Source organism: Lepidochelys kempii, chromosome 2, assembly GCF_965140285.1.
Source record: "Lepidochelys kempii isolate rLepKem1 chromosome 2, rLepKem1.hap1, whole genome shotgun sequence".
NCBI classification, from domain to species: Eukaryota; Metazoa; Chordata; order Testudines; family Cheloniidae; genus Lepidochelys; species Lepidochelys kempii.
The window spans coordinates 266,792,880-266,818,211 of NC_136381.1; the positions used below are offsets into that span (position 1 = coordinate 266,792,880).

At 44.5% G+C, this 25,332-nt stretch overlaps 1 protein-coding gene across 4 annotated transcripts in view; it reads right to left on the minus strand.

Moving 5' to 3' along the window:
- Positions 1-25,332, minus strand: part of CCM2 (CCM2 scaffold protein) — a 90,348-nt gene that overhangs the window by 15,964 nt on the left and 49,052 nt on the right. For 2 of the 4 annotated variants that reach the window (XR_012157670.1, XM_073334890.2), the window contains exons 2-9: positions 13,303-13,479; positions 11,950-12,033; positions 11,261-11,444; positions 9,469-9,605; positions 7,317-7,452; positions 6,000-6,057; positions 5,282-5,420; positions 3,278-3,416 (exon numbers count right to left, since the gene is read on the minus strand). Coding sequence is in view for 3 of the 4 variants with exons in the window: in XM_073334890.2 (XP_073190991.1) it covers positions 3,278-3,416; positions 5,282-5,420; positions 6,000-6,057; positions 7,317-7,452; positions 9,469-9,605; positions 11,261-11,444; positions 11,950-12,033; positions 13,303-13,479 (1,054 nt within the window). In the remaining variant the exon portion in view is untranslated. Of the gene's footprint in view, positions 1-3,277; positions 3,417-5,281; positions 5,421-5,999; positions 6,058-7,316; positions 7,453-9,468; positions 9,606-11,260; positions 11,445-11,949; positions 12,034-13,302; positions 13,480-20,550; positions 20,652-25,332 lie in introns of those variants that run through there. The other 2 variants (XM_073334893.2, XM_073334891.2) reach the window with 2 other exon arrangements.

Genomic DNA, 25,332 nt, shown 5'->3' on the forward strand with positions numbered 1-25,332 from the left:
ACTGTTGAAACGATGCCAAGATGTTGCTTGCGCTCTTGTGGAATGAACTCTTACCCCAAGAGGAGGGGGAAGATTAGACAACTGATAGAGTAAGATGCAGCTGGAGATCCACTTTAAGGTTCTTTGAGAGTCTATAGCCTGACCCCTGAACCTTTCCACCACAGCAACAAATTGTCTAGGAGACTTCCTGATTGGTTTTGTTCTCTACAAGTAAAAGTCTAAGACTCCCTGAACGTCAGGGGAACGGAGCCTCCTCTGTTCAGAAGACGCGTGTGATTTTGGGAAGAACACAGGTAAGTGGATAGACTGGTTCAGGCGAAACTCTTGAGACTATATGTACACCCTAAATTCACCCCCACAGTGATGAAACTTTGTCCTTATGGAATATAGTGTAAGGAGGATCTGCCATCAGTACTCCAAGCTCACCAACCCTCCTGGGTGAGGTGATGGCTACCAGCAATGCAACCTTCATGGATAGGGGAGACATGGATCAAGAAGCTAATGATTCAAATGGAGGCTTAGTGAGTACTGAGAGAACAAGGTTCAAGCCCCACTGAGGAATAGACTTTTTTGTCCAGGCGGAAAGGTTCTGACTAGGCCTTTCCCGAATCTGCAGGTGAGTGGGTTCGCGAAGCTCGAGTAGCCCTGCGAAGGTGGATGGTGTGCACTTACTGCTGCCAAGTGGACCTGTAAGGAGCTGAGAGACAAACCAGCTGTATTTAGGGAAAGAATATTGTCTAGAATGAGAGAAATATCTGCAGCTTCAGGGGGTATATATCTTTGATGTGCCCAGATAGGCCAGAGCCGCAGTAGAGACAGTATGTGTCACTGCTGTTGAAGACAAAGACAGAACCATGGCTAACCGAAGCTCTCGGTGATCGGTCTTCATTGGTGGATCCTGGGGTTTGAGGGAAGTGGTACCAGAAGCTTATGAGAATGCTCCCTGGTCTCCTGACAAGACCCTACCGAGGGATCTGTGGGGCAGACTCCCCAGGCGCGCTCCTTGCTGAGTTAGGCCAATGTATAGGGGGGTCCCCCAGTCTGAGTCAGATTGTGGCCTCATGGCCTTTTCCATTATGTGCTTCCTAAGGTAAACTTCCTGCCCTTCCCGTGTATGGCTGGGGAACGAATGGCAGACACCGCACCTCGCTGCGATGTGGCTTCCCCAAGGCAGTACAAGCAGCGGTGGTGGTCGTCATTGACCAGGCAGGAAGCACCAATTTTGAAGCCTGGGGTCCTGGGCATAGTTCAGTCCACACACAGGGTACCGGCTGGGGGAATTATCTATCTATAAACTCCTAACACTATCACATAAAAAACGTAAAGCTCTAGAATTATAAAAACTATTTACCAATATTAACTATATTCAGGTAAAGGAGAAAGCTGAAGCTTGGGACACTGGAGGTTACAACCTGGGCCAAGTAGCATTGAGAAGGAACTGGAGGAGAGGTGGTCAAGTCCACCTTGCCCTTTACCTCCTCACTCAGAGGCATGAGGTGAGCCAGGGTGTAATGTGCAGACCAAAGGACACTGCTTTCAAAATTCTCCAGCCTCAGGTGCATGGAGCAAATGTGTACTCACCATGGAATGTGTGTAGGGACCAGCACTTGAAAAAGAGAGCATTCAGCTACATAGAGTTTAAAGCCAGAAGGCACTGCTGGATCATCTAGCCTGACTTCCTGTATTGACTGCCCCTCACACAACTCTCTGCCAGCAGCTGTTGCTTGTATACTGAGGGGCTCCCACTCCTGCACCTCCACTGACTGGAACTGGGACAGTATCACACGGGGAGAGGCGATGTCTCAGACAAGCAGGACCCAACTTGCTCAAGGCTTTATGGGTCAAAAACTCTTTCCCCAGCAACCTCCACCTGGAACTTGGCAGGCAGCCAGTGTGGGTCCCAGAGCACTGGTGTCATAGGCTCTCCAAGACACATGGGCTCTCCAAGACACATGGCTGCTGCTGAGCTCTGCACCAGCTTCAGTTTCCAGATTGACTTAAAGGCGTAGACCAACACAGAGGGAGGGCAAAGTCCTTGGATCCTAAATATCTAGCTTTAAAAATATACCGACTTCACATTACCAAGACATTTTTAGATGCTATTTCTGTTGGACCAACGGAAGGGAAGTTATGCTCTTTTACTTCCTCTGTTTATTCATTAGCAGAACCAACGTTATTCCTAGAGCTACACAGACATTAATGAAAACGACGCACACTAAGGTGACAAGGGCATGACATGGCCCAGACGGTCTCCAATGGCTCCGTCAGGTTAAAACACACATTTTTTAAAAAACAAGAAGTCGGATCTCCAGCTGATGTCGCTGGAGCCTTACTCTACCGATTTTAATGATGCTAAGGCAGTCTACAGCAGCTGAGGCAGGACTAAATGTCTGATTAACACCACGCTTGGATTATTAAAATTCAAATAATTTTGACAATGCAGTTTGCTACTCATCATTTATGTCTGCATTTCTTTTAGCTTGAATAATGAAAATTAAGTAGTCCGTTCACTGTCCGGTGAACAATGGTGCAGTGTTTCGGTTGAAGACAATGCAAGGGGACATCTGAATGTAAACCAGCTTTCTGAAGGAATTTTAAAAATGTTTCACAGAAACATTGCTCTGGATCCATTCCCAAGGCATCATTTTAATAGGGACAGGCTGATCTGCATGTGGCCCCACTGCCCTCAACAGAATCACATCAGAACTGTTCAAATGTGTGTCATAGACCCTGTACTGCTACCAGCAAAACATCCCACCCATAGTTCACATGGTAGAAACCTGTACTTTGGAGCAGGAGGAACTAAGCTTGATCACCACTTTTTCACTGAACTGCTGGGGGCCAGCGTGTACAGCATAGGATCATCACCAGCTGGCTACAGACTTCTCCCATTGCACTTCTGATCAATGGGGAAAGCAAGAGAAAGACAAGTTCACATTGAACTTTGAAGACTACTGATGTCAGTGAACATTACTAAACCAAAGTGAGCAAGAACCACAAAGCATTTGCAGCTTTACTGTAGTAGTCTAGCATATCAAACCCAAGTCTTGGGAGGGGAAGGAAGGTTGTATCTTCCAGACTCCTCCGCCGCCCCCAGGATCCTGCATCAGATCATACTTCTGAAAAGGCCTGCGCATGATTCCCTTGGACTTGACAGCAACCCCAGAAGCAACTTGCCTCAAGGGGCTCAGGATGAGAGTCTGATCCCCACAGGCCATCTTTCTTCTCCCTCCCAGGTCTGTAATCTTTATGTTACTCCATCTCAGCTGAAACTTACCTAGTAACAGGAATTTCCTACTGTCCCCATAGAGTTGTCTCAGGTTGATGCAGAATTCGTGTATTGAAGCCCCATTGCGATATTCGTGCAGGAGCATTGCAAACTGCTGGATCTCTTGGGAAGAGAGTTTGGTTCTTAGCTAAGGAGAAGAAGCACAAGGCATGATTCAACCTTATTTCTAATAGTGGAGAAGCCATGGCTTGTGAGGAACAAAACATTCAATGGGCTCTGTTAAATACAGCAAGTAAGGGTCACTTAGTGGTGGACAAAGCAGGGACTGACACTCCCCAAACATAAACTGACTGTTTAATCACATTAATGACATAGCCCATGTCCTCGTTGGCAAAGGGAGACAATATTGTAAGAAATCCACCCCCTAGTGGCACGGGTTAACCTAGAAATGCTGTTTCCTCATATGGAGCTCCCTAAAATGGGAGATTAATGAGACTGGGACTTTTCAGCTTGGAAAAGAGGCGACTAAGGGGGGATATGATAGAAGTCTATAAAATCACGAGTGGTATAGAGAAAGTAAATAAGGAAGTCTTATTTACTCCTTTTGATAATACAAGAACAAGGGGCCACCAAATGAAATTAATAGGAAACAGGTTTAACACAAACACAGGAAAGTATTTTTTCATGCCATGCACTGTCAACCTCTCAAACTCCTTGCCAGAGGGTGTTGTGAAGGCCAATACTATAACGGGGTTCAAAAGGGAGCTAGATAGGTCCAACAATGGCTATTAGCCAGGATGGGCGGGAATGATGTCCCTAGCCTCTGTTTGCCAGAAGCTGGGATTGGGTGACAGGGCATGGATCACTTTATGATAACCTGTCTCTTCATTCCCTTTGGGGCACCTGCCATTGGCCACTCTCAGAGGACAGGTTACTGGGCTTGATAGACCTTTAGTTTGACCCAGTCTGGCCATTCTTATGAGCTCAAGCTAATGAGTGTTTAGGCTGACTATAAGTGGGTGTTTAAGAAACAGGAGCTGAGGCCCAAGTAGCAGGGTGGGGGTCTTGAGACTTTGCCCATCTGTCTTTGCAAAGCCACCAATATCCCTCTGACTTCACCAAAACCCAGCAGAAACAGCTCTCGTGCACCCACCTTCCCAAACAAACATCAGAGTCCTCTGGCTGGCAGCAGTGTTCTCCTACAGGTTCCACTCAGGACTGCTCAGTGTATCCCCCAGAAAGGAGGAGGCAGCGGCAGGCCATGGCGACAGCCAGATGCACTCCAGAGGACTCAGCCAGAGAGCAATACCACAGGCAACCGCAGCCAGGAGCTGCGCTCCGAGTGTCAGTCTCCTGCTGTGTACAGGTCCTAACAGCAACAGCGATTCATATTTTGCAAACTGTACCTAGTTTGTAGGGGAAAAACCCCACTGCTCACACAGGGACTCTCAGAAAGGAGGCAACCAATTAATACGCTTTGTTTAAATCCTTCTTAGGTTATTCCTAACCCTACTAATTCAGGGACCAACTTCAGTGATTGCTCTTACAATAGTGTTCCAAATGTCAATTTAATAGCATGCTCTAAGGTCCTACCCATTCTGGCAGCATCACCACTTAAGCATTGTGCGTCACAGGAATCAGAGAATTTTTATTTAAGACTGTTCCCATTCACGAGAGCCTTTGCTAGAAGGAGGGAGGGAGTAGCCCCGGGGAAACTGTGCTCAAACCATTTACCTCCAGAGCCCGCTTATGTTCAAACCCCATTTAGGCTCCAAGTGGAAATTAGCTTGATGGCATCTGACCCGAATCCCTACAGTTCCTAAGTGACCATGAAGCAGTGTTGTATGAGAGAAAACAAACCAAGGTCATTTATAGGACCGGTGCTGTGTTTCTGACCCGCGGTCAGAGCTTGCCATGGGGTTCTGACTTCACGCTAAGGGCATAGCTGCATTCCCAAGAATGCTGGCCTGGCTGACACTACCGTAAAGAGATCCCGTCACCTTGCACGCATGGCCACTCTTTGCTACGAACAAACAGCGCAGACATTCCTACCGTCATCATGTAGTCCTGCAGCAGCTCCGTTGCCGTGGTGCTCAGCTCGCTTTCACTGACCGTCTTAACATGTGGAGACTGAGGCGTGGAGAAGGAAGAAGGCGAGTTGCCACCTGTATCCAAGGATTCCGGAAAGGAGCTGAAATGCAAGTGGATCTGTGAGCCATCTTGAGAGCTCCATTAATGTCTAGCAAAGAGACACATTGGAAGGGTATCCTGGGGAAACTCATTTTATGCATCCAATGAAGTGAGATGTAGCTCACAAAAGCTTATGCTCAAATAAATTTGTTAATCTCTAAGGTGCCACAAGTACTCCTTTTCATTTTAGCTGAGGCTGTCTTCTTGTATTGGAAGGATCCTGGAAACTTGGATAAGGTGTTAGGACGCCACGAAATTTAGCCAGCTCAGAGGGAAGAGTTGCCTCGTAACTCTTGTACTCAACCGCTACATGGGAGGGAAGCATATTCTATGGACTTCTCTGGAATACTGTACTAATGTAGCTACAAAGCAAGGGAATTTGAGCAGGCAGGGACAGAGAGCTATATAGACAGCGATATCACTGTTCAGTATTCCAGCTGTAATTACCAAAAGACATTCAGTGTATGTATTGTAAAAGTTCCCCCTTTTAGACTGTGAACCCGATGTCATGGCTATCTAAATAAGGTATCATCCATCGAAGCCAAACCACCCCCTTCCACAGTGAGTACTATCAACTTACAAAGTGCTTGCTTCTGTTTCGTAAGATTCTTTAATGTCCACTTTTGCTGAAGAGTCATCTGCAAGGAAGATAATCCAGTCAAGAGATTTACAGTCACGAATGCTGCCTATTTCCTAACCTGTTGGTCGTGGACACGTATAGTTCCAATCTAAGCGTCCAGGGCTAGAGTATGAAAAATAAGACATACAGGACAGGGGTCGTGAGGGAAGTCTTCTGTCACTTAAGACAGTAGCAGGAGGTCAAGAGCTGTACAATGCAGAATTGCAAAGCACCACTTTAATAAACTGCCTCCACTGATTAAAAAGGAAACAAAATACAGAACATCTGTGGAAAGATGCAGGACAGCTACCGTGTTTCAATCTCCTAAAGCCTTCCTTGCCCCTTAGCTATGGGAAAGTGACAACTCCAAATTATGATGATGATCAGGGAGGAGACAGGTTTCAGAGTGGTAGCCGTGTTAGTCTGTATCAGCAAAAACAACAAGGAGTCCTTGTGGCACCTTAGAGACTAACACATTTATTTGGGCTTAAGCTTTTGTGGGCTAGAACCCACTTCATCAGATGCATGGAGTGGAAAATACAGGAGCAGGTATAAATACATGAAAAGATGGGAGTTGCCTTACCAAGTGTGAGGTCAGTCTAACGAGACAATTCAATTAACAGCAGGATACCAAGGGAGGAAAAATAACTTTTGTAATGTAGTTTTTTCTGTTGAAGAATTGCCACTTTTTGTGTTGCGTTGCAATAAAAACTCCAACCCAGGAACCAAACCCTGCAACGCTTGGCAAGGCAACTCCCATCTTTTCATGTATTTATACCTGCTCCTGTATTTTCCACTCCATGCATCTGATGAAGTGGGTTCTAGCCCACAAAAGCTTATGCCCAAATAAATGTTAGTCTCTAAGGTGCCACAAGGACTCCTTGTTTTTTGTTTGTTTGTTTTTTTAGGGAGGAGGGTTCTTTGGGCCATTCAACTCCACACAAAGGTTAGATCAGGGCCGCAGCTATCACAAAGCTGGTGGCATTTGAGATGCATCGCCCACTCGCAGTTCACAATACATTTTGTGGTAAGACAGGGCCTCAGGGAGGCCTATGATTATTAAGACCTGGGCCTCTGTTTGGATCCAGTTTCTCTGTCATAGAACCTGGAGCATGAACAGGGAAGGGAAGCAAAGGGTATTGCTACACCAAGTGCTGCGGTTAGGGTGAGAGCCTGAGGCAGAACAAGCCTGGGTTGTGAGAGAGAGAGAGCGCGTGTGTGGGGGGAGGGGGGGCGGAGATTCTTCCTAAGGGTGAAAGGAAATGGTGCTTGACATACCACTGTGTAGGGACATATGGCGCGTTGGTGTTGAGGCCCCATCAAATATTGCTCTATCTAAGAAGTCTATTGTGGACTCCGTGTAAACGATCTGGAAGACCTGGCTGAGAAGTGAGCAGAGTTCCTCTGCAGTTACCTGGGGAGGGAGAGAAAGAAGGGTCCGACAGGGAGGTTACGGTGCAAGATGCCTTCAAAAGAGACAGCACTTGCTCTTCTTCATCCCCCAAAGGAGCTGCACCACAGGGAGCACAGGTGTATTTATCTGCATCACCTGTATTTATAAGGGCACTACATCACAGAGAGAGAACCCCATGGTTCCAGAACTGGGGGTGCCTCCTACCGCAGCCACTGGACTGACTACTCAAGACACTGCAGACCCAAGGAGGCTGTTCAGGGGATTTCAGTACCTATGCTAGTAAAAAGGCTTGGTAAAGAAGAAACCCCCGAATGTGAGCACAGCCACGTGTGCCCAGTTCTCTTATTTTATACCCCATGGTTGTCTCCAATCCATAAAGACTGACAGATTTCCTGCAACCCAGATACACTCATCATCTTTGTTTCACAGATCTAACCTGAGGCCATTTGATGATAGGAATGTGGGGTATATTGAAAACAAAATCTGAATATTCAGGTACCCCTGACTAAGTACCTTATGGTCTTATTTCTATTACCTTGTCCTACTCTCCCCCTCAGCCCACTGGGTTTGCAGCTACCTTGCCACATCTGTCACATGTCACCTTAGACGGTAAATGTTTGAGGGCAGCAACCTGTGCCCCTCTGCAAGGCACTAGCATCCTTTTGGCAACAGTACAAATAACAGAGTTTAAGACAAAGGAGGCCCTTTAGGTAGTGGATTCATGTTGTGGCTGTTGCTCACCCTCTCTTTTTCCTGGGCAGGAGGAGACTATGAGAGAACAATCTGACTGCTTATCATTACACCCCCTTAGCAGCAAGCTCAGCAGCACTGTAAGGATGCAGGAGCCAAGCAGCTGCTTTCCCAGATTCCTGACTGCAGAAGTGTGAGCTGGGCAGCAGACAGCATACGCAAGAAAGAGCTCTTCTCTAGTGCATTCGAGTTAGATTGTGACGCTTGAGATGGGGACCATATCTCCTTATTTGTACAGTGCCTAACACACTGATGAAGCCTTAATAATTCATTGAATAACTACGTTGTATACTACTTTTCTTGCGTGCCAAACTTACCCATCTCAAGCTATTACAGGAGCACCTTACGGTTCACATCGGGATGGATTCTGATCTTATGTTATACTGCGCAGTCTGCAGCAACCCCTGTGACGTCTGTGGAGTAACTATAGCTTTATGTGTAAGTAACTGAGGGCGGGAGCAAGCTACTTATTTACACAGAATAATCCCATGCAGCCCATCAGCTTCCTGCTACTCAATTTCACAGGTAGCAGCATCAAAGCAAACCAAAGAGCTATTGTTCCATAGGATCTTGACTGAAGTTACAATATCAGGACACAAAATTAAGACTATCTGGATCTACAACAGGGATCTCAAACTCAAATCACCACAAGGGCCACATGAGGACTAGTACATTGGCCCGAGGGCCGCATCACTGAAACCTTTACAGACAACAATACAAAAGTATAGTCAAAAATGAAAATGAAGAGTAACACAGCCAGCTATTAAAAGTTAATGTATTAACTTTTTTAAAACTGTAAGGCGAAGAGGGGTTTTAATAAAATATTAACACTCAATAATGCACCTCACTCAAATGACAAAACACGCATTTACTTTTAGAATTACTTCAGTTAAAGCCCCCCCTCTACCCACAGACCCACCCCCACTCCACCCCTTCCATGAGGCCCCGCCCTGCCTCTTCCCACCCTCATTCCAAGCCCTTCCCCAAATTCCCGCCCCAGCCCTGCCTCTTCTCCACCTCCTCCCCTGAGCATACCACATCCCCACTCCTCCTGGAAAGTCCTAAGTGCTGCCAAACAGCTGTTTGGTGGCAGGAAGCGCTTGGAGGTAGGCAGAGGAGTGGAGACGCAGTGCACTCGGGGGAGGGAGGGTTGGGAGGGACGGGAGCTTGGCTGCCGGTGGAGTCGGCGCCTATGGTGGGCCTCAGGAAATAACTCCACGGGCCGCATGTTTGAAACCCCTGATCTACAAGGTAATTAAGTCTTACTTTGTTCTCTGTAGCCAGGACCACCAAACAACAAGCTTCGACAGGCACCACTCCACTCTCGGACAGCGATCCTGAAGTAAGTGCTTTGGAGCTTTCTGCACAAAGACTCTGGCTTGGGGAAATCCCAGGGTCCTGAGCTGAGAAGTAGAGAAGCGATTAATGAATAGTGAGAGGAAAGGAGAAGAGGGGATATGGAAGTAATTAGCTCACTGATGCAGACCTATGCATTGCATGTGGCCAGCTGCTATCCTAATTGGATTCCCATTGTTTAGGACAGAATGAGTTTACTTTTCAAATGCACTATCCCCTCATGCGTGCAGCCTTTGATTTGCCAGTATTTCCTCCATCTTTAGGAATAGGTCTGAGATGGCGACACAGATCAGTTCCCCATTCTCATTCTAGAGTCTGGCAACCAACTTGTCCGTTTGGCAATTCAGTCCATTCAGAGCAAATCAGATTTTGACTGTTGAAAAGTGTAAACCGTTCAAGTTTTGCCACTGTATTACCCATTCCTGTATTTCATAAGAAATTTCAATTCGGATCAGCCAAGTATGGTAGATGGGCTAAGCTGCTTCGACTATTTTTCATGTCAGCTGTAGCTGAGCTTAACTGGACCATTACACTGTGAGAACGGAGGAATAATTCCACAGCTTCCTAAGCCCCTTTATATCATGCGCTTACAGTAAAGTGTCTTGTAAGAGTGCAAGGAAGGTTGAGTGAATTAAACCTGGAGCCAACTCCGTCAGGCTATGGGGACTGCAAAGCGGCCAGAGAAGGAAGGCAACAGTCAATGGCAAGAAGAAGAAAGCTTCCTCTTGTGGAGCAGCAGTAGCCAGTGTTGAGCATGGATCCCAACCTCACATCCATGCACTATACAAAACAGAAAATGTTTGAATTATGAGGCTCTTATTCCAATGAAGGGTTCCGACAACTTCATGTATGTGAAGTTGTGGTTTAGGCAGCTACAAGAACCACCAGTAGAGTTACAGCCTCATCGTGGAGTTATTCATTTATTCTCTACATTATCTATCACTGTCAAACAACAAATCACTGCCATTAGATTCACCAGGAAGAAAAAGTAACAGCTCCCAGAAATAATTATACCAAAAGACAGGTTTAAATGTCTTAACCAGACCTGACGGAGAGATTCCTGAGCAGTTCCTGACTTTTACAGCAGTCTCGCATGCAGATCCAGAATGGACATGCATTGCGCGCATTTCTCCTTAATGCTAAATGAAACCTGGGATATGGGTAGGTCGATTCTAACTGAAGTGCACTAAATAGAGCACATTTTCCACATCCGCAAAGTGAGCACTTCTAGGGAGTGACACCTGCAGGACACATTGCTATAGTTGATACAAACGGAAACCTTTCAAAACAGCCTTCTAACAGGAGTAGTGGGAGGCAAACAGTTAACTAGTTTATGAATGGGATTATATGACAGGGTTGACTGTGACAGCAGGAAATCCCTTCCAGCCTTATGCTCCTACGTTAAAGAAAAAAACAAACAAAACACCAGTTCTATCCAAACTTACTGGTACTTCTAAACTGATGAAATATCTTGTTCACATGCACAGGGAAAATGAATGGCTGTTCCCACTTCACTAAGCCGATCTGAGACCTAAGAGCCTTAAATTGGGCGTAAGCATGACGTATGTTCACTTTAAGGTCCCTTTACGTTACCAGAGTGGTGTAAAAAGAACTTAGTGTAAATGAGACTCAGGCCCTTGGACTCCAAAATCGGAGAACAAATGAAACCTGCATTACAATCCCTGTTCTGGCCACAACCTACCTGTTTTCAGCACTACCAGGTGTGAGGAGTCATCACGGATGTATGACACCGATGCGATGTCATGGATGGGGACCCTGAGAATGATATCCTCTCCATCCCGCCACACCAGCTTGACGTTGTAGGCAGACAGACTAATCACAGCATCATGTTCCTGGGTCAGCTGCCCTGGGAGCTGATGTGCCCTCTGCAAACAAAAAAGCTTTCATAAAAAAAGGTAGAATAATTTCCTGTTTCATTATCCCCAGGTGATCACAATGGCAATACATCTCCCCGAGGAGGAGGGGAACACCCACAGACCACCCATCTCCAGTTCAGATTTTCTGGGCTCCTGATAATTGGTCACGTACAAATCACCTTCACTATTAAAACACAAGGACTAAGATCCTTTGAGAATAGGCACCAACATGATACATACTATGCATTTCAAACAATCCCACAATAACCCTCTTTGCTTAAGCTTCTCCCTCCACTCTTGTGACTTCAGTCATCTACATCTACCCCTGCATTCCATCGCATCCTAGTTCTTGGGCTGCAAGGCTTCTCAGAACAAGGATCAAGACTTTAACCTCTCTGCCCAGCACCATCCATATCGACGGTCCTACATGCAAATATTGAATAAGAACAGTAGCAACTGTATAGTTCATTCAGCAAGGGTTTGGGATACAGTACTGGAATGGACTGGTACCCACCTTTGCATTGTCTATTAAATGCAATATTTCAGTACGACTGGAGGGATTCAGGTACCCTGGGATGGATGTTAGTTGGCCTAAATACTGGGAAGGAAAAAAAAAAGGTCCATTACCATGTAATATATAAACCTACACATTGAAATCCTTCCATCTGTACTCACAGAAATTGGGGTAAATTGAAAGAAAAATACATAGTTGGAAATAACTTCTTAAGCCCGGTCTGGAGAGAAATACTGGCTGGCTGTTGCCTCAATGCCACCTTTAGTAGTCACCTGAAACCCACTCAAGACAGAAGACAATTGATGAAGCTACACAGGGTGGTTGCTATTTACATGGCTGGCTTCTAGGAGCTGAAATTCTGCCTCTTTCACCTGGTCAAAGGGTGAGCATTTAAGTCTAGTGGAGCATAATCTAGCACAGAGATTTTCAAACTTTTTAGGCTCCATAACCCTTCCCGAATAATGTAGTCTGCCACGTACCCCCACATGAGATAGGTATAGTATGACCCTATGATTAGATTGCCAAGTCTTACTAAATAAAATAGGTTGTCTGCCATTATAGGATTTTTCTAACATACCCCTCAATGAGAACTCATGTACCCCCATTTGAAAACCACTGATCTAGCAAAACATTACCGACAGCTGTCATTCTCCAGCGAAGCATCAACTTCCTTCCAACTAGATTTTTGTATGATCAGATTATACAATATTCTATTTAGCATCTTTCATACAGGCTGTATCCCAAAGGCTTTACATGAGTTAAATATAGTTACAGAATTAACTAGTGACCAAAAATAGATTGTTTTCAGCTGAAATGTCAGAGCAGACAGCTGATGAGGAGGAAATACACAAGAGGGCTGTTCCAGATGGCAGGAGCTGCAGAGAAAAGTCTTGTATTAAGAGTGCTGAGATCACGTAAAGGGACACGCACACGCAATCTATTAAGTCAGCCAGAGGAGTCTCCCTAGGGATTTGAAATATTGAACTTCACCCTAAAATGAAGGGGGAGCCACTGGAACGAGGCTGCTGTGCTCCTTTGCGTTTCCTGTGCCCACTGCACTCATCGCTGAGGAGCTACAATGCGCACTGAGAGAGACATCGAACACCACAATTTACGGACATGTGAGCATCTTTCCCCCTTGAAGAGAGGCGGAGAGAAAGCGCGGAGAGCTGCGCGAGTGAATTCAGGCAGGATGGCAAACGCAGTTTGACGCTGAGGATCCTATTCTGCAATGTGCATTGCAGCAACGTAATTGACCAAATCATTTACTGAACATGGCCACGAATTGGACAGGATGAGGAGACTAAAGGTGAATGAAAGTGACGGTTCCCCCTCCAGCCCCAAAAGAGTTACCTTGACTTCCTTTTCAATGTAGTCATTCAACAATATGTCCGGTTCAACTCGATCAGGCAAGGAGAGCAATACTGTATGAAGAGGTCGTCTTTCCGTAACCTTTTCCTGGGCCTTTTTATCCCGACCCTTTTCACCTTTTAGGAAGACACGTTTGAAAGGGGACACTATTCCAGGCTGCTGGCAAAAACAGAAAGAGTGGCAAGTTAGGGTTATGTTCGGCATGATGTAGCATCAATGCACACATGAAGGAGTCTTGTTAAAAGCAAGGCAGAGAGTTTGAGGTGAATCAACTACTGTGCAATTAAAGGAGTTAGAATTCAGGAGCAGTACAAGAGTGGAACATGTGCGCTCTGTTTCACTGTGTTGAGCAGTGATTATGTGCATTGCAGCTCTTAGTGCCACTGTCTCTCTCCTGAAAGGGCTCATTATTCACCTGATGGGCTGCATGGGATTAGTCTGTGTAAATAAATAGCTTGCTCCAGCCCTCAGTTACTTACGCATAAAGCTATAGTTACTCCACTGACTTCACAGTGTTGCATGAAATCCATGATAATTCCACCATCAAACCGTGAACACTTCTCAAGGGGCCTGGTTCATGTCAAGGCTATGTTCCACTTTTGCAAAAAGCTGCTCCCAAGTGTGCAGAGTATGTTTCCATCCAACAAGAGGCACCTCTTTCTCCCTCAGACAGACACACACCCCCACTCCCACCCCTTACTGACCACTACAGTTCTGTGCAGGGATACCTATCTACTCCACAACAGTCAAAAAAAGGGATCAGGATAAATGTTTACTGAACTGCCCACAGTCCTCTTACAAGATGAGGACGTAACCATTGGCAGAATGAATACAAGACAGACCATGAAGTGGGCTCTAGCCCTCGAAAGCTTATGCCCAAATAAATTTGTTAGTCTCTATTGCCACAAGAGCTCCTCGTTGCAAATTACGGTGTGGCTTTAAAGCTCTGGATCAAATCTAAGACTTTATTGCCAATCACAGAACCACAGGGTTAGAAGGGACTGCAAGGGTCACCTAGTCCAGGGGTTCTCAAACTTCATTGCACCGTGAACCCCCTCTGAATTTTAGCTCTATCCTCCAAAGTACTGGCAAACCCCTCACCACCACCCCAGCTTTGTGTCATCTGCAAACTTGATCAGTATGCTCTCTATACCTACATCCAGGTCATTAATAAAGATGTTAAACCACACCGAACCCAGAACAGATCCCTGTGGAACCCCATTTGAAACTTCCCTCCAATCTGACAACATTCCATTAATAATTACTCTTTGTTTGTGGTTGTTTAACCAATTATGTATTCATTTAATGGTAGTTCTGTCAAGGCTGCATTTCTCCAGATTATTTATCAGAATGTCATGTGGGACTATGTCAAAAGCCTTCCTGAAGTGCAGGTATATATGTCCACTGCATTCCCCTCATCCACCAAATCAGTTACCCTGTCAGAGTCAAATATGGGAGAAATTATCTTCCCAATAACAGGTGGCAACCTCACAGTCAATCATTCATACCAACATTCTGAATGGAGCTACATACAATATGACAAATATAAACCTTATATTTTATAAATGGTAACATATAATGGTATATAACATTTATGGAACAACCAAAGAGGGGTTGTGTTCTCAAACAGAACCAAAACCTCATTAGTGTCTGGCTTTCACAGCCAAACTGTTTCATTAATGCATTTTGAAGCAAGTCATAGACAGACTCAGAACATACTTTCCTCCTAACCCATTTCTTCCAGGAATCCTTCCTACTTTAAACTTCTCAATCTTCACACCTTATATTGTTGTCCCATGTCCTTCCCATCCTAGTTTTTTTTTTTTTTTTTGGTCTTGCCTTTCATTTGTAAAGTACAATATAAATTTACAGTGCTAGATATCAGTCAGCATTTTTTTTTATCATGATTGACCACTTATCTTCAAAGTGATAAATTACTAATGCATTTCCCCTTCAAAGTATCTAAATATATACACTAAAATTATTATAGAAGTAATTATCCAATTGAAAAAAATGTGTCCCTTCAAATTTGTATGAGGAAGTATGGAACTTTATGATTCACATTGACAGTAAGGAATTGGTCCTAATGAGATCAGAGAATTAACATTACGAGGTTCAATATTTATCTGCTCTCAGCGGTTTCCTTATGAAATCGGAGGTTTGAAAATATCAGAAGGTAGTTCTGCAAGTTCAATCTGGGGTCTGGAAAGAAAAAAACAACCTAGCTGAGTTCTTTCTGCTTTTTGAAGTCACTAACGATAACAGAGGCTCTGTGATCAGAGCTTACCTAAATTACACTGAAGATGTGCAAAGCAGAACAGAAACCAGCTTGTTCTTTCAAGGCTGTAACACACTGCAGGGCTAATGAGTTGTTTCTGTCAATAAAGTAAACAGCTCTGCCTCAGAGATGCAGTGAGAAGATATGCAAAGTAAGGAAGTGCTATTTTACAAAATAGCTTTGCAGACTCTGATGGCACTTTAACTTCCTACCATCTGTTAGCAACACGCTTTTATGATCAAATTTAGTTTTCTTCCTTCTTGTGTTCTCTGCCGAGTTGCCACTATTAAAATATGAATGTGCCAGCCAATAATTCAGATCAATAGTTTGAGAAGGAACCCAGTCGAAAAATAAACTGCACAAAAACTGTGAAAGTTACTGCTTTAGGAAAGAAAAAAAATCTAACACATCAGGACATGAATATAGTCAATATACTGCTAGGAACAGACAGTCTCACCCCCATGTTCCGTAATTTCACCCATATTGTAATCTTCTCAGCAGCAAAATACACACACATACATGTCAATTTTAGTAATCTCAGTTACTACCGACAAAGGCTTTAATCTAGCAAAAAAAGGAAGGGAAGCAGAAGCGTCTTCAAAGTAAATACAGCCCCAATTTAAGGAGTCAAATAGAACCTTTAATTCATGTTTGAAAATTGGACTTGGGTTCCTATGTCACTGAGGTGCTTTTGAAAGTCTCCCTGAACACACAGTCCAATGGCTGAGTTTTCAATACCGACACCGCAACAGGCCAGATAGCAAGGCACTGGGTGCACACAGATCCCATGAAGTGAGCTGTGGCTCACGAAAGCTTATGCTCAAATAAATTGGTTAGTCTCTAAGGTGCCACAAGTCCTCCTTTTCTTTATATACAAAACTTGTTAACTAAAATGTTTAGCAAACGGTCCTGGAGTTTATAAATGCAGCACTTAGCGTCTGCACCAGCACAAGTGTCCATTTCTGTAGTTTGTATTAGAAGGGAAGAACTTCTGATCTGCGACCTCTCTCAGGGTACGTCTACACTGGAAACGTTACAGCGGCACAGCTGCAGTTGCTCTGCTATGGCACTTTAGTGTAGACGCTACCTATGCCAATGGGAGAGGTTCTTCCACTGGTGTAGGCAATCCACTTCCTTGAGAGGCAGTAGCTAGGTCGAGGGAAGAATTCTTCTGTAGACCTAGCACTGTCTACACCAGGGGTTAAGTTGGCAAAGCTACGTTCTCAGAATGTGGATTTTCCAAATCCCTGAGGGATGTAGCTATGCTAAGGCAAGTTCCTAGTGTAGACCAAATAAGTTATTTGGTTAGGTCTGCAGTTCAGGGCATATCTACACTACAATCTTAAATCAACCTATGTTAGGTCAACTTACAGCCATCCCAGTAATTAGTGCGCTGGCTGATGTCCACACTACCCTCCTTCTGTCAGTGACGTGCGTGCGTATTCACCAAGAGCACTTCCACTGACTGAAGAGGGGCAACATGGGGGCTGACAGCCAGGGCTCTCAGCTCTGTGCAGCTCCCTGCCAGGAGTGGAGGGACTGCTGGCCAGAGCTTCTTGCCTCCAGCGGGGAGATCTGCACCTGGAGTCTGGCTGCCATGCTCCCAGCACAGAGCCAGAACCCCGGGGGGACTGCAGGGCTCCAAGTGGGGAGCCCAGGCGGCAGCCCAAGGCAGGAGCCTGGGTGGCAGCTTGGCTTGGAGGGGAGACTGGGCAGCTGGAAGCCAAGAGCCACAAGCTGGCTTTCTTATCTTGACAAGAGTGAGAGCCAACAGCCAAAGTAAGGAAGGCAGCGTCTACACCTAACTACACTGACAGAGGCCCTACGCCTCTCGTGGCGGTGGAGTTATGATGTCGGCGTGGTACAGCACTTGCATTACTGGGAGCAAGGCTGTAGTGTAGACACTGACGTAGTTAGCTCAACATAAGCCGTCTTGTGTCTGTAGTGTGGACCAAGCCTCAGAAACAGCACACGCTTTCCACTCTGGCTTCCCTCTGTCCTCTGCCTCAAAGTGCAGGTCAGATGAGTTCCAACTGGCTCAGCAAACTGAGGTTTCAGTTTTGTTGTATGGTAATCAGCAGTGAAGCTTTGTTTCCCAACAGTAGACCTCTGAGTGCTTGGCCTTCCTGGGATACCTAGGGCAAGTCACTTAATTTCTGATTCTCCACCTTTAAAATGGGAAGAACAAACAGGGGGAGGGCTTGGGTTTTCCCCTTATTTTTCTGCCAAGCACTACACACCCCTAGGTGGAAGTAGAAATTATTAGCTCAAATATCAATGCTTAGCTACATCACAGGAGTGCTCCAAAGCACTTCCAGCACCAGAGACAGAGCAAACTATTATACAGCACTTTACATCTTGCTACAGCAACATTAGCTCGTTCATTCCTCCACTTGTCTGACACAAGCAGTGTCCAGCTTCATAGCCTCTTTTCTCAGAAGCCATGGTCGTTAGGATTGTACGCTGCAGATTTTGTCTCTTATTTCTTTGACCCTTGCGCTAATTTGTCATGTTTACCGTATATAGTCAGTCTGTCATGTTTTTCTGACGTGCACAGTCTGTGGTTAAGATTACCAAACCGTGCTGGAAGTTAGCGTCTGTAGACTTCATTATATTCCTTTTTTTCATTTTAGACTGATAGACTAACTTGTTTTAGTACCTCTTTCCTAACACAATCACATAGAGATCCAAAATCATTTAAAAGAACATCCCCCAGATCAATTATAGAAAGTCCATGTTTTATATTATTTACCAGCCTCCAAATTGTGCTATCCAGACATAAGATATGATATAGTCCCTGACCTGAAGGGCTTGTATTCTCCATGGACATGCCATGGAAAGATAAATATAAAGGGAGGGGATAGGAGAAATAGGGACAAAGGTTACAAATACAAGACCGTGTCTGCTTCAATGGATTCACACAAACCTGTTCTTTCTTCCCAACAGTAGCAAACACGGGGGTGAATGTGTGTGACAGTTTGGACCTCTTAAGGTGCCACCTGATGTGTTGAGTATCACTGAGCCCACCTGTTCTGCCAGCCTGGGCACCCTTTTTACCTCTCTGGCTGAGCCAGGCTAATAAGCCTCCTCCAGCACACACAGAGTCAGGCCGCACTCAACTGCAGAACGACAAAGACACCGAGATCAGCTCTGAGGACTTGCTCCAGCACTCAGGTGTCCATCTCCTGTACAGACTTAGAAGGCATATTATGAAATCCACCTGCTCCCTCAATGTGGAGGAAGGTATGCACAGCCTCTTACACCCCCTCCCCCCAATTATGAATTGCACAAACTGGGTTATATTATAAACAAGAAATAAGTTTAACAACTATAAAAGGCAGATTTTAAGTGGTTAAAGGGGTAGCAAACCGAACAAAACAGATTAAATTTGATTCACTAAAGAAACAGGTTACAAAATGTAACTTCTCACCCTAACTATTGTCACAGGTAGATTACAGAAAGTCTTGAAAGGCAGCTGCCCTGGCCTGCAGCTTGAGACTTCAGGTAATTCCACTCACAGACTGGATGCCCTCCCAGTCTGGGTTCAACCCTCTCCCCTCAGTTCAGTTCTTACTTCCAGGTGTTTTTCAGTGTCTCTTTGGGTGGGGAGGCAGAGGAGAACCACGAGAATGTCACTCCCCTGCCTTATATCGCTCTTGTGTATGGTGAGAACCCTTCATCTCCCAGTGGAAGAACACTAGCATTCCAAGGGGTAGGTTCAGCACCAGGTGACTCAGATCCATGTCTCTGCAGGGCTGTGGCAGCCATTACTCCTAGGCTGTCTGGAGCATCCACGGGAAGTCTAAGCTCTTTCACAGTCCATTATCTTTGCTAATGGGCCATTAGCCCTGTCTGGTTTCTCCATTGTTGTATCTGAAGGACTAGTTGGGGGTGACACCCAAAGTAACATATTTGAAATACAGATAAATAGTCAATATTCCTAACTCCAGATACAGAAATGATACAGGCATACAAATTGGATAATCACATTCAGTAAATCATAACCTTTCCAATTATATCTTACATGAGCTATCTTGCATAAAGTACATCTTAGTTAGGTCATATCCATATCATAAGCATATTTCATAAAGAATATGGAGTTTAATGTCACAATGTGATCAAGCTAGTCATGACTTTAAAAAAAAAAAACTATTCCCCCCCCACCCTTTTCTATTGACTATACTCAGAGAGGGGAACAGCAACCCTCGCCAGCAAGAAGTAGAGCAGAGCCCATCAGAAGGAACCAGCTATGCTTTCTGAGTCTGAGAGGTTTAGAGCCCTGAAGTCAGCAGTTTTGCCTGAGTATGGACTGCAGGATTTAGCACTTTGATTCTATTAAATTACATAAGACACCAGAAATAGAGTAGCTGGTCTCCACAGCTGACTTTTGGTGCAATGAGAAAAAAATCCCCAAGATTACTCTATAGAGATCTAGCTACACCTGCATCTTTAGAAATAACAGTAGAAAGTAAACTTAAGGGAAGAGATACAAAAATCCGCAAGTCAGTTTCAATATGGCACCCAAAACGATCTCTCAGACGAACATGGATTTCCCTGCCTCCCCCTTGCCACATGCAGGGCTCTGGTGGCTTTGAAAATATGAGAGCTCCTACGTGACACGTATGGCCATTTGACCCAAACTACGTCAAACACCCCAGAAAAGATTTTTGGTTCTATCTTCACAACTTCATTCAGGCCTCAGAAAGCTATGAGGACATGCAGGAAACATGCTTGTTCCCAACGAACCTGCACATCCCAGTGCAGTGAACTGATCCCCCTCTCTTTTCAGTTCAGAGCTCTACAAAATTCATTACCAGCGGAGAGAGTCTGGAGTTTACTTTCTGAAAGCCTTAGAGAAACAGAAGTAAGACAGCGACCTACAATGCAGAACCGAGAACTACTGAACTCTGAAGGCCATTTATGTTAAGAGTCAATACAAAACCTACACCTACCTCGTTCTCCATTTCTGAACCCAGCCAGGAAGAGCAGAAGGGAAACGTGTTGTGGAGCTACTTTGGAAGCTCCAAAAAAGTCCCGTTTCACCTGCTGTGCAGCTGGTTATTGTACCCTTACAGGCTTTCAACGCGCTGTTGGAGCAAGTGGAGGAGCAAGGCATAACTGTTAAGTTTTCACTCTTCAACAATAATATGAGCAGGAAGTGGAGTAACCACCGTTTCCTGCTGCTAGGCTCACTTGTACTGAAAAACCGTGAAAAAAAATCTAGCTGATGTGAACAAAAAAGCTCCCAGTGGAAAAAAGTCAGATGAACATTTAACAGTAGCATCTTCAGTGCTGCCACTGATCAAAAGGAATTATTTCATTCAAAAGGAATTCTCTTGGGGAAATTCTATGGCCTATGTTCTAGAGGTCAGGCTGGATGATCACGATGGTCCCTTCTGGCCTTGGAATCTATGAATCTAGGAAATCTATGACTCAGCAAAGCAGTGCTTTCCACTTAGCAGGTACTCATAGTTTGAGGGACTCCCAAGTCTAGCATGGAGTAAGGAAATACTAGAAACAGCAAAGAAACCACACTGCACTATCTGTTCAGGATCCATTTCCAGCACTAACTCTCCTTGACCATCAGTCACCTGTGGCTTTCCTCGATCTGTGCCACCAAGACAATGGAAATCAGCTGAGGAACTCTTGCTAGTAGTCCCTACATTTGTAGATAGGTACTTATGCAAGGAGTTGTAAATGGAGATGCTCCCCAAAATGTGAGACGTTTAAACACCAGCTCCCCTCCCCACTTTCAGCTGTGCTACAGCCGCTTAATACTTTTAGATCCTACACCAAGCTTTTTAAAATCAAGACCGGGAAAGTTCTGACAGGGACTAATTCATAATTTGTGGCAAGAGGACTTTAAATAAGGCCTGGGTCTAAGTTACAAAAAATTGCCAGCCCTTGAAAACCAGGTCAGGAAGAGTGTGCCTGACAAGGCATTCCAGAAGACAGGCCGGCAAAGAAGACAATGAAAGGAGTGTTCAAATAAGCTTTGCAAGGCTTGGACATAAATTGCAGAATATGGTATCAGAAGAGTAATTAGAATTAGCTGCAAGCAATTTCACATGCAGCAATAAACAAATTAAAAAGCCCAACACGATTATTCCCTAATGTGATAGACTTGTTAAACAGGGACAACACAATTTATAATTTAAGGGAAAAGTATTTTACAATTTATTTAATCAGCCAAATTTGTTAGGCTTCAGAAAACTATACTCCCTTAAGTGTTTATGTGTAGTCATGTACCATTGACCATTCACACAAAACACCTTGTGCTGGCTTCCTAACTGGGTGTATCTTGGGGTGACGGATAACTGGCTGCCAGCAGCTGTGCTTCAATAGGTGTAGCCAGGTACACAGGGAAACTGATGAGGATTATGATCCCAGTGAGGTTACCTTTACATTTGGACTCAGCAGGTCAAGTTGCCTTTTGCAGCCAGTACAGGACATGAATGAAGCCAATTCTCCACTCCTGCAGGATACAATTTGCAATTTCTAAGTATTAGATGCAATACTTCTCCTCCTGTGTCAGACTAGATATAGCAGAAGCACACACACTTTGGGGGCAGTGGGACATAATTTTTCCTTGAGATTTGTAAAGCAGCCAATGTGGCCAGTCTTTATTACAAAATGAACACTCTTTCCACATCTTCTGCCATTAGAATCTCCTGAGGTGTCATTTCCTAGTCCTCCTCCCTTTGTTCCTTCCTGATCATTGCTGTGGCATAGCCTGAGATGAGTCAGGGTGTAGCAACAGAAAGGAATTCAATTGTCAGTTACAAAAGGCATTGGACTGGGACCAAGAGATCTGCTGAGAACACCCAATCATTGAGATGACAACAGTTTTGAAAGGCTGTGTTTACTCTTGGAAAAATTAAAACTGGCAACGGCACTAATAAGAATCAAAGAAAAACACACACACACACCCCCCAGGAGTCTAAGGTTCAGACAATTAGTAATACAAAATATGGAGCATTTTACTTCTAGGTAATTAGTTTTAATGTGGAACCAGGTTAGATGGCAACTTCCAAAGGCCAGCTGGTGGTTTGTGTGAAAGAGATGGTTGTCTTAGTGCAACTCCTAATAAGTCAGGTATTCCCACTGAAAACATCTCAGACCAGATCCTCAGAAGTATTTAAGCACCTAACTCCCAATATCTTTGAGAATCTGGGCCTTCACTTTACATCATTGTTGCCACTTTCAGTAGAGAAGCTTTGGGAGATTGAACAATATATGCTCTTGTCCTTGGACTGTCCTGCCAGCTCACACCTGGTGACCTGTGGCCCATTCGTGGGCTTGCATGTTTGGGGAAGTAGGCAGGAAGGAAGTTCTCCCTGCCAGCAGCCGATGCTTCATAGACTCTGGATAAAGTGAAAAGAAAAGGAGTACTTGTGGCACCTTAGAGACTAACCAATTTATTTGAGCATGAGCTTTCGTGAGCTTCAGCTCACTCTCCAGAGAGTTCAAGCCATTCCATGGCTCCCGTTTTAAAACACATTCACTTTTTAAACCAAGAGCATGACAGAAAGGGAAGCAGTCAGACAAGTGGCACTGTGCGTTTCAGACTCGGCATGCTGCAGAGATCTGTAGCTACTGGTAATGAAAGGACGGGATGGATTGTATTTAGAGCTGCCCCCTAGCAATCTGATGATTGTTTTCAGATAAATTCTTCACACTCAGCAACACTGACACCGTTAAAGGGGTGATGGAAGAGTTGCTAGTGGAAAAAGTAACTCACCCAACCACAATGAAATCAGTGATCATGGCAAAATTTTAAATAGATATTTGCATTCTACCCATCTAGAATTCCCCCTGCAGCTTGAAGTGGAAAAGCCTCTTTCACTTCCTGAACTGCTGTGTCTACCATTGTTGTGCTGTTAAACAGTGGCTGACGTCACCCCACATGGGGCTGCACTTTAGTGATGGTGAAGGGAGCCAAGGGCGGAAAGCTGGAGGGATTCTGGGATGAAAGGCACCACACAAACTTCTCCCTTTCCAAAGGTCTAGGCCGTTTAGCCAAGCCTCCTGGATTTGGCACACTTGGCCCCTTCTCCCTAGTTTTAGCATGTTCCAATTCAGTTTGTTATATCTGGTTGGTTTGCAACAGTAATTCCATCTACCAGATAGATCATTTAGACTCAAACCGCAATCTGCTTTTAATTGATAGAGAAGAGAACATTTTATTTATGGAGTTAGCACACTAAGCCAGATTCATTCAGAAACAATTCATGGGGCACGCAGCCAATCAGAAGAACGATTCTGCTTTTAAAGTAGTTGTGGGGTTTTTTGTTTTGTTTTTTAAATGTAAACAGTCAGCTCACTGGATAATATACATATGCAAACAAGTTTTGCCAAGGGAAACAGCGGAAGATTGGTGAGCAATCAGAGTATATCACAAATAGCTTGTATTAGTGAACATTGGGAATACATTAAAAACAGTCTACACTGATTTTGAGAGCACTGCTTGACATTACCTAACATCAGAAAGATATCCAGTCTGGCTGATTTAGCACAGACAGAACTCAAATTATCTAAGGAAAATTGCTCTTTTGTCAATGTCCTATACAGCTATAGATAAAACTCCTAACTGATGAACATTTCCATGAGCAGCCTCAAAGGCTGCTGGAGTAAAGCTTTCCTATTGTTTGTACTGCAGCTGTGCCAGGAAGCTCCCAGTAGAATTAAGACCCCCTTAGGCACTATAATATGAACACAAAAGAAGACAGACAGACAGTCTCCTGCGCTATGAGTTTACCATCCATTTTAAAAACACGAAGCACATTCTTCTGCCCTGTATATCCTCTCCCCTCCCTTAAGTGGAAGGCAGTCAGTTCAGAAACTAAGCAGACTACATACTTCTGTAGCATCTCTCATTTAAAGTCTCCAAGCACTTTACGAAAGGTAGTTATGTTTCATTCCCATTTTATGGTGGGGGCGGACTGAAGCACAGATATTAAGTTGCATTATGATGAACGCTCTCATTGAGGAATTCGTGACTTTGTACACAAGAAAAATAACACAGTTTGGGTTAGAGAAGGAAAATTATCCTTCAGCTGCCTACAGTAACATCACCGGTAATATACAGAAATACGTCTTGGATTTGCCCTCTAGAACCATTCAATATGAAATAACCCATAAAATGTACTGAACCCAACATGATTTCAATTCCTTGAGTGCTGGAGATTTGGTACAGACAATGCAACATTCATATACTTGCTTCAAGTACAGCCTCCTAACTGTGCAGGGCTTTACCAAGTGGCAGCAGCATGGACATAATGGCAGTCACTTTCACACAGCTGCCCACAAGGGTCCAATTAGCAGCAGTGAAGTGAACCAAGTCTTGTCAAAATCACTCTGTGGCTGGAGAAAAACAGGAAACACCAGCTGAGGCACTAGAGCCATCTGACTGCAGACTCAGGATGGCAGCAATGAAATGCTTCACATATAGTTGGTTCTCTTCACTCCCAATTAAATACAAGCTGACATTCTGCAAGAACTACGGGTAGGATCCCCTCTCATGAAGGAAAGCTTCCCATGTACCATCGGTCAGAGAATTTTTAAGCTGCGATATCTGTTATGAAAAGCACTCCTCGTACACTAATCAGCAATTTATCTTCAATTAAAGTCCCATGTAGACTACTAAGTAAACTAAGTGCAGCCATCAGTACAAGAGTTTACATTCACTAAATTAGATTCTCCAGTCGAGCACAGAAACTACCTACAAGCAAGTG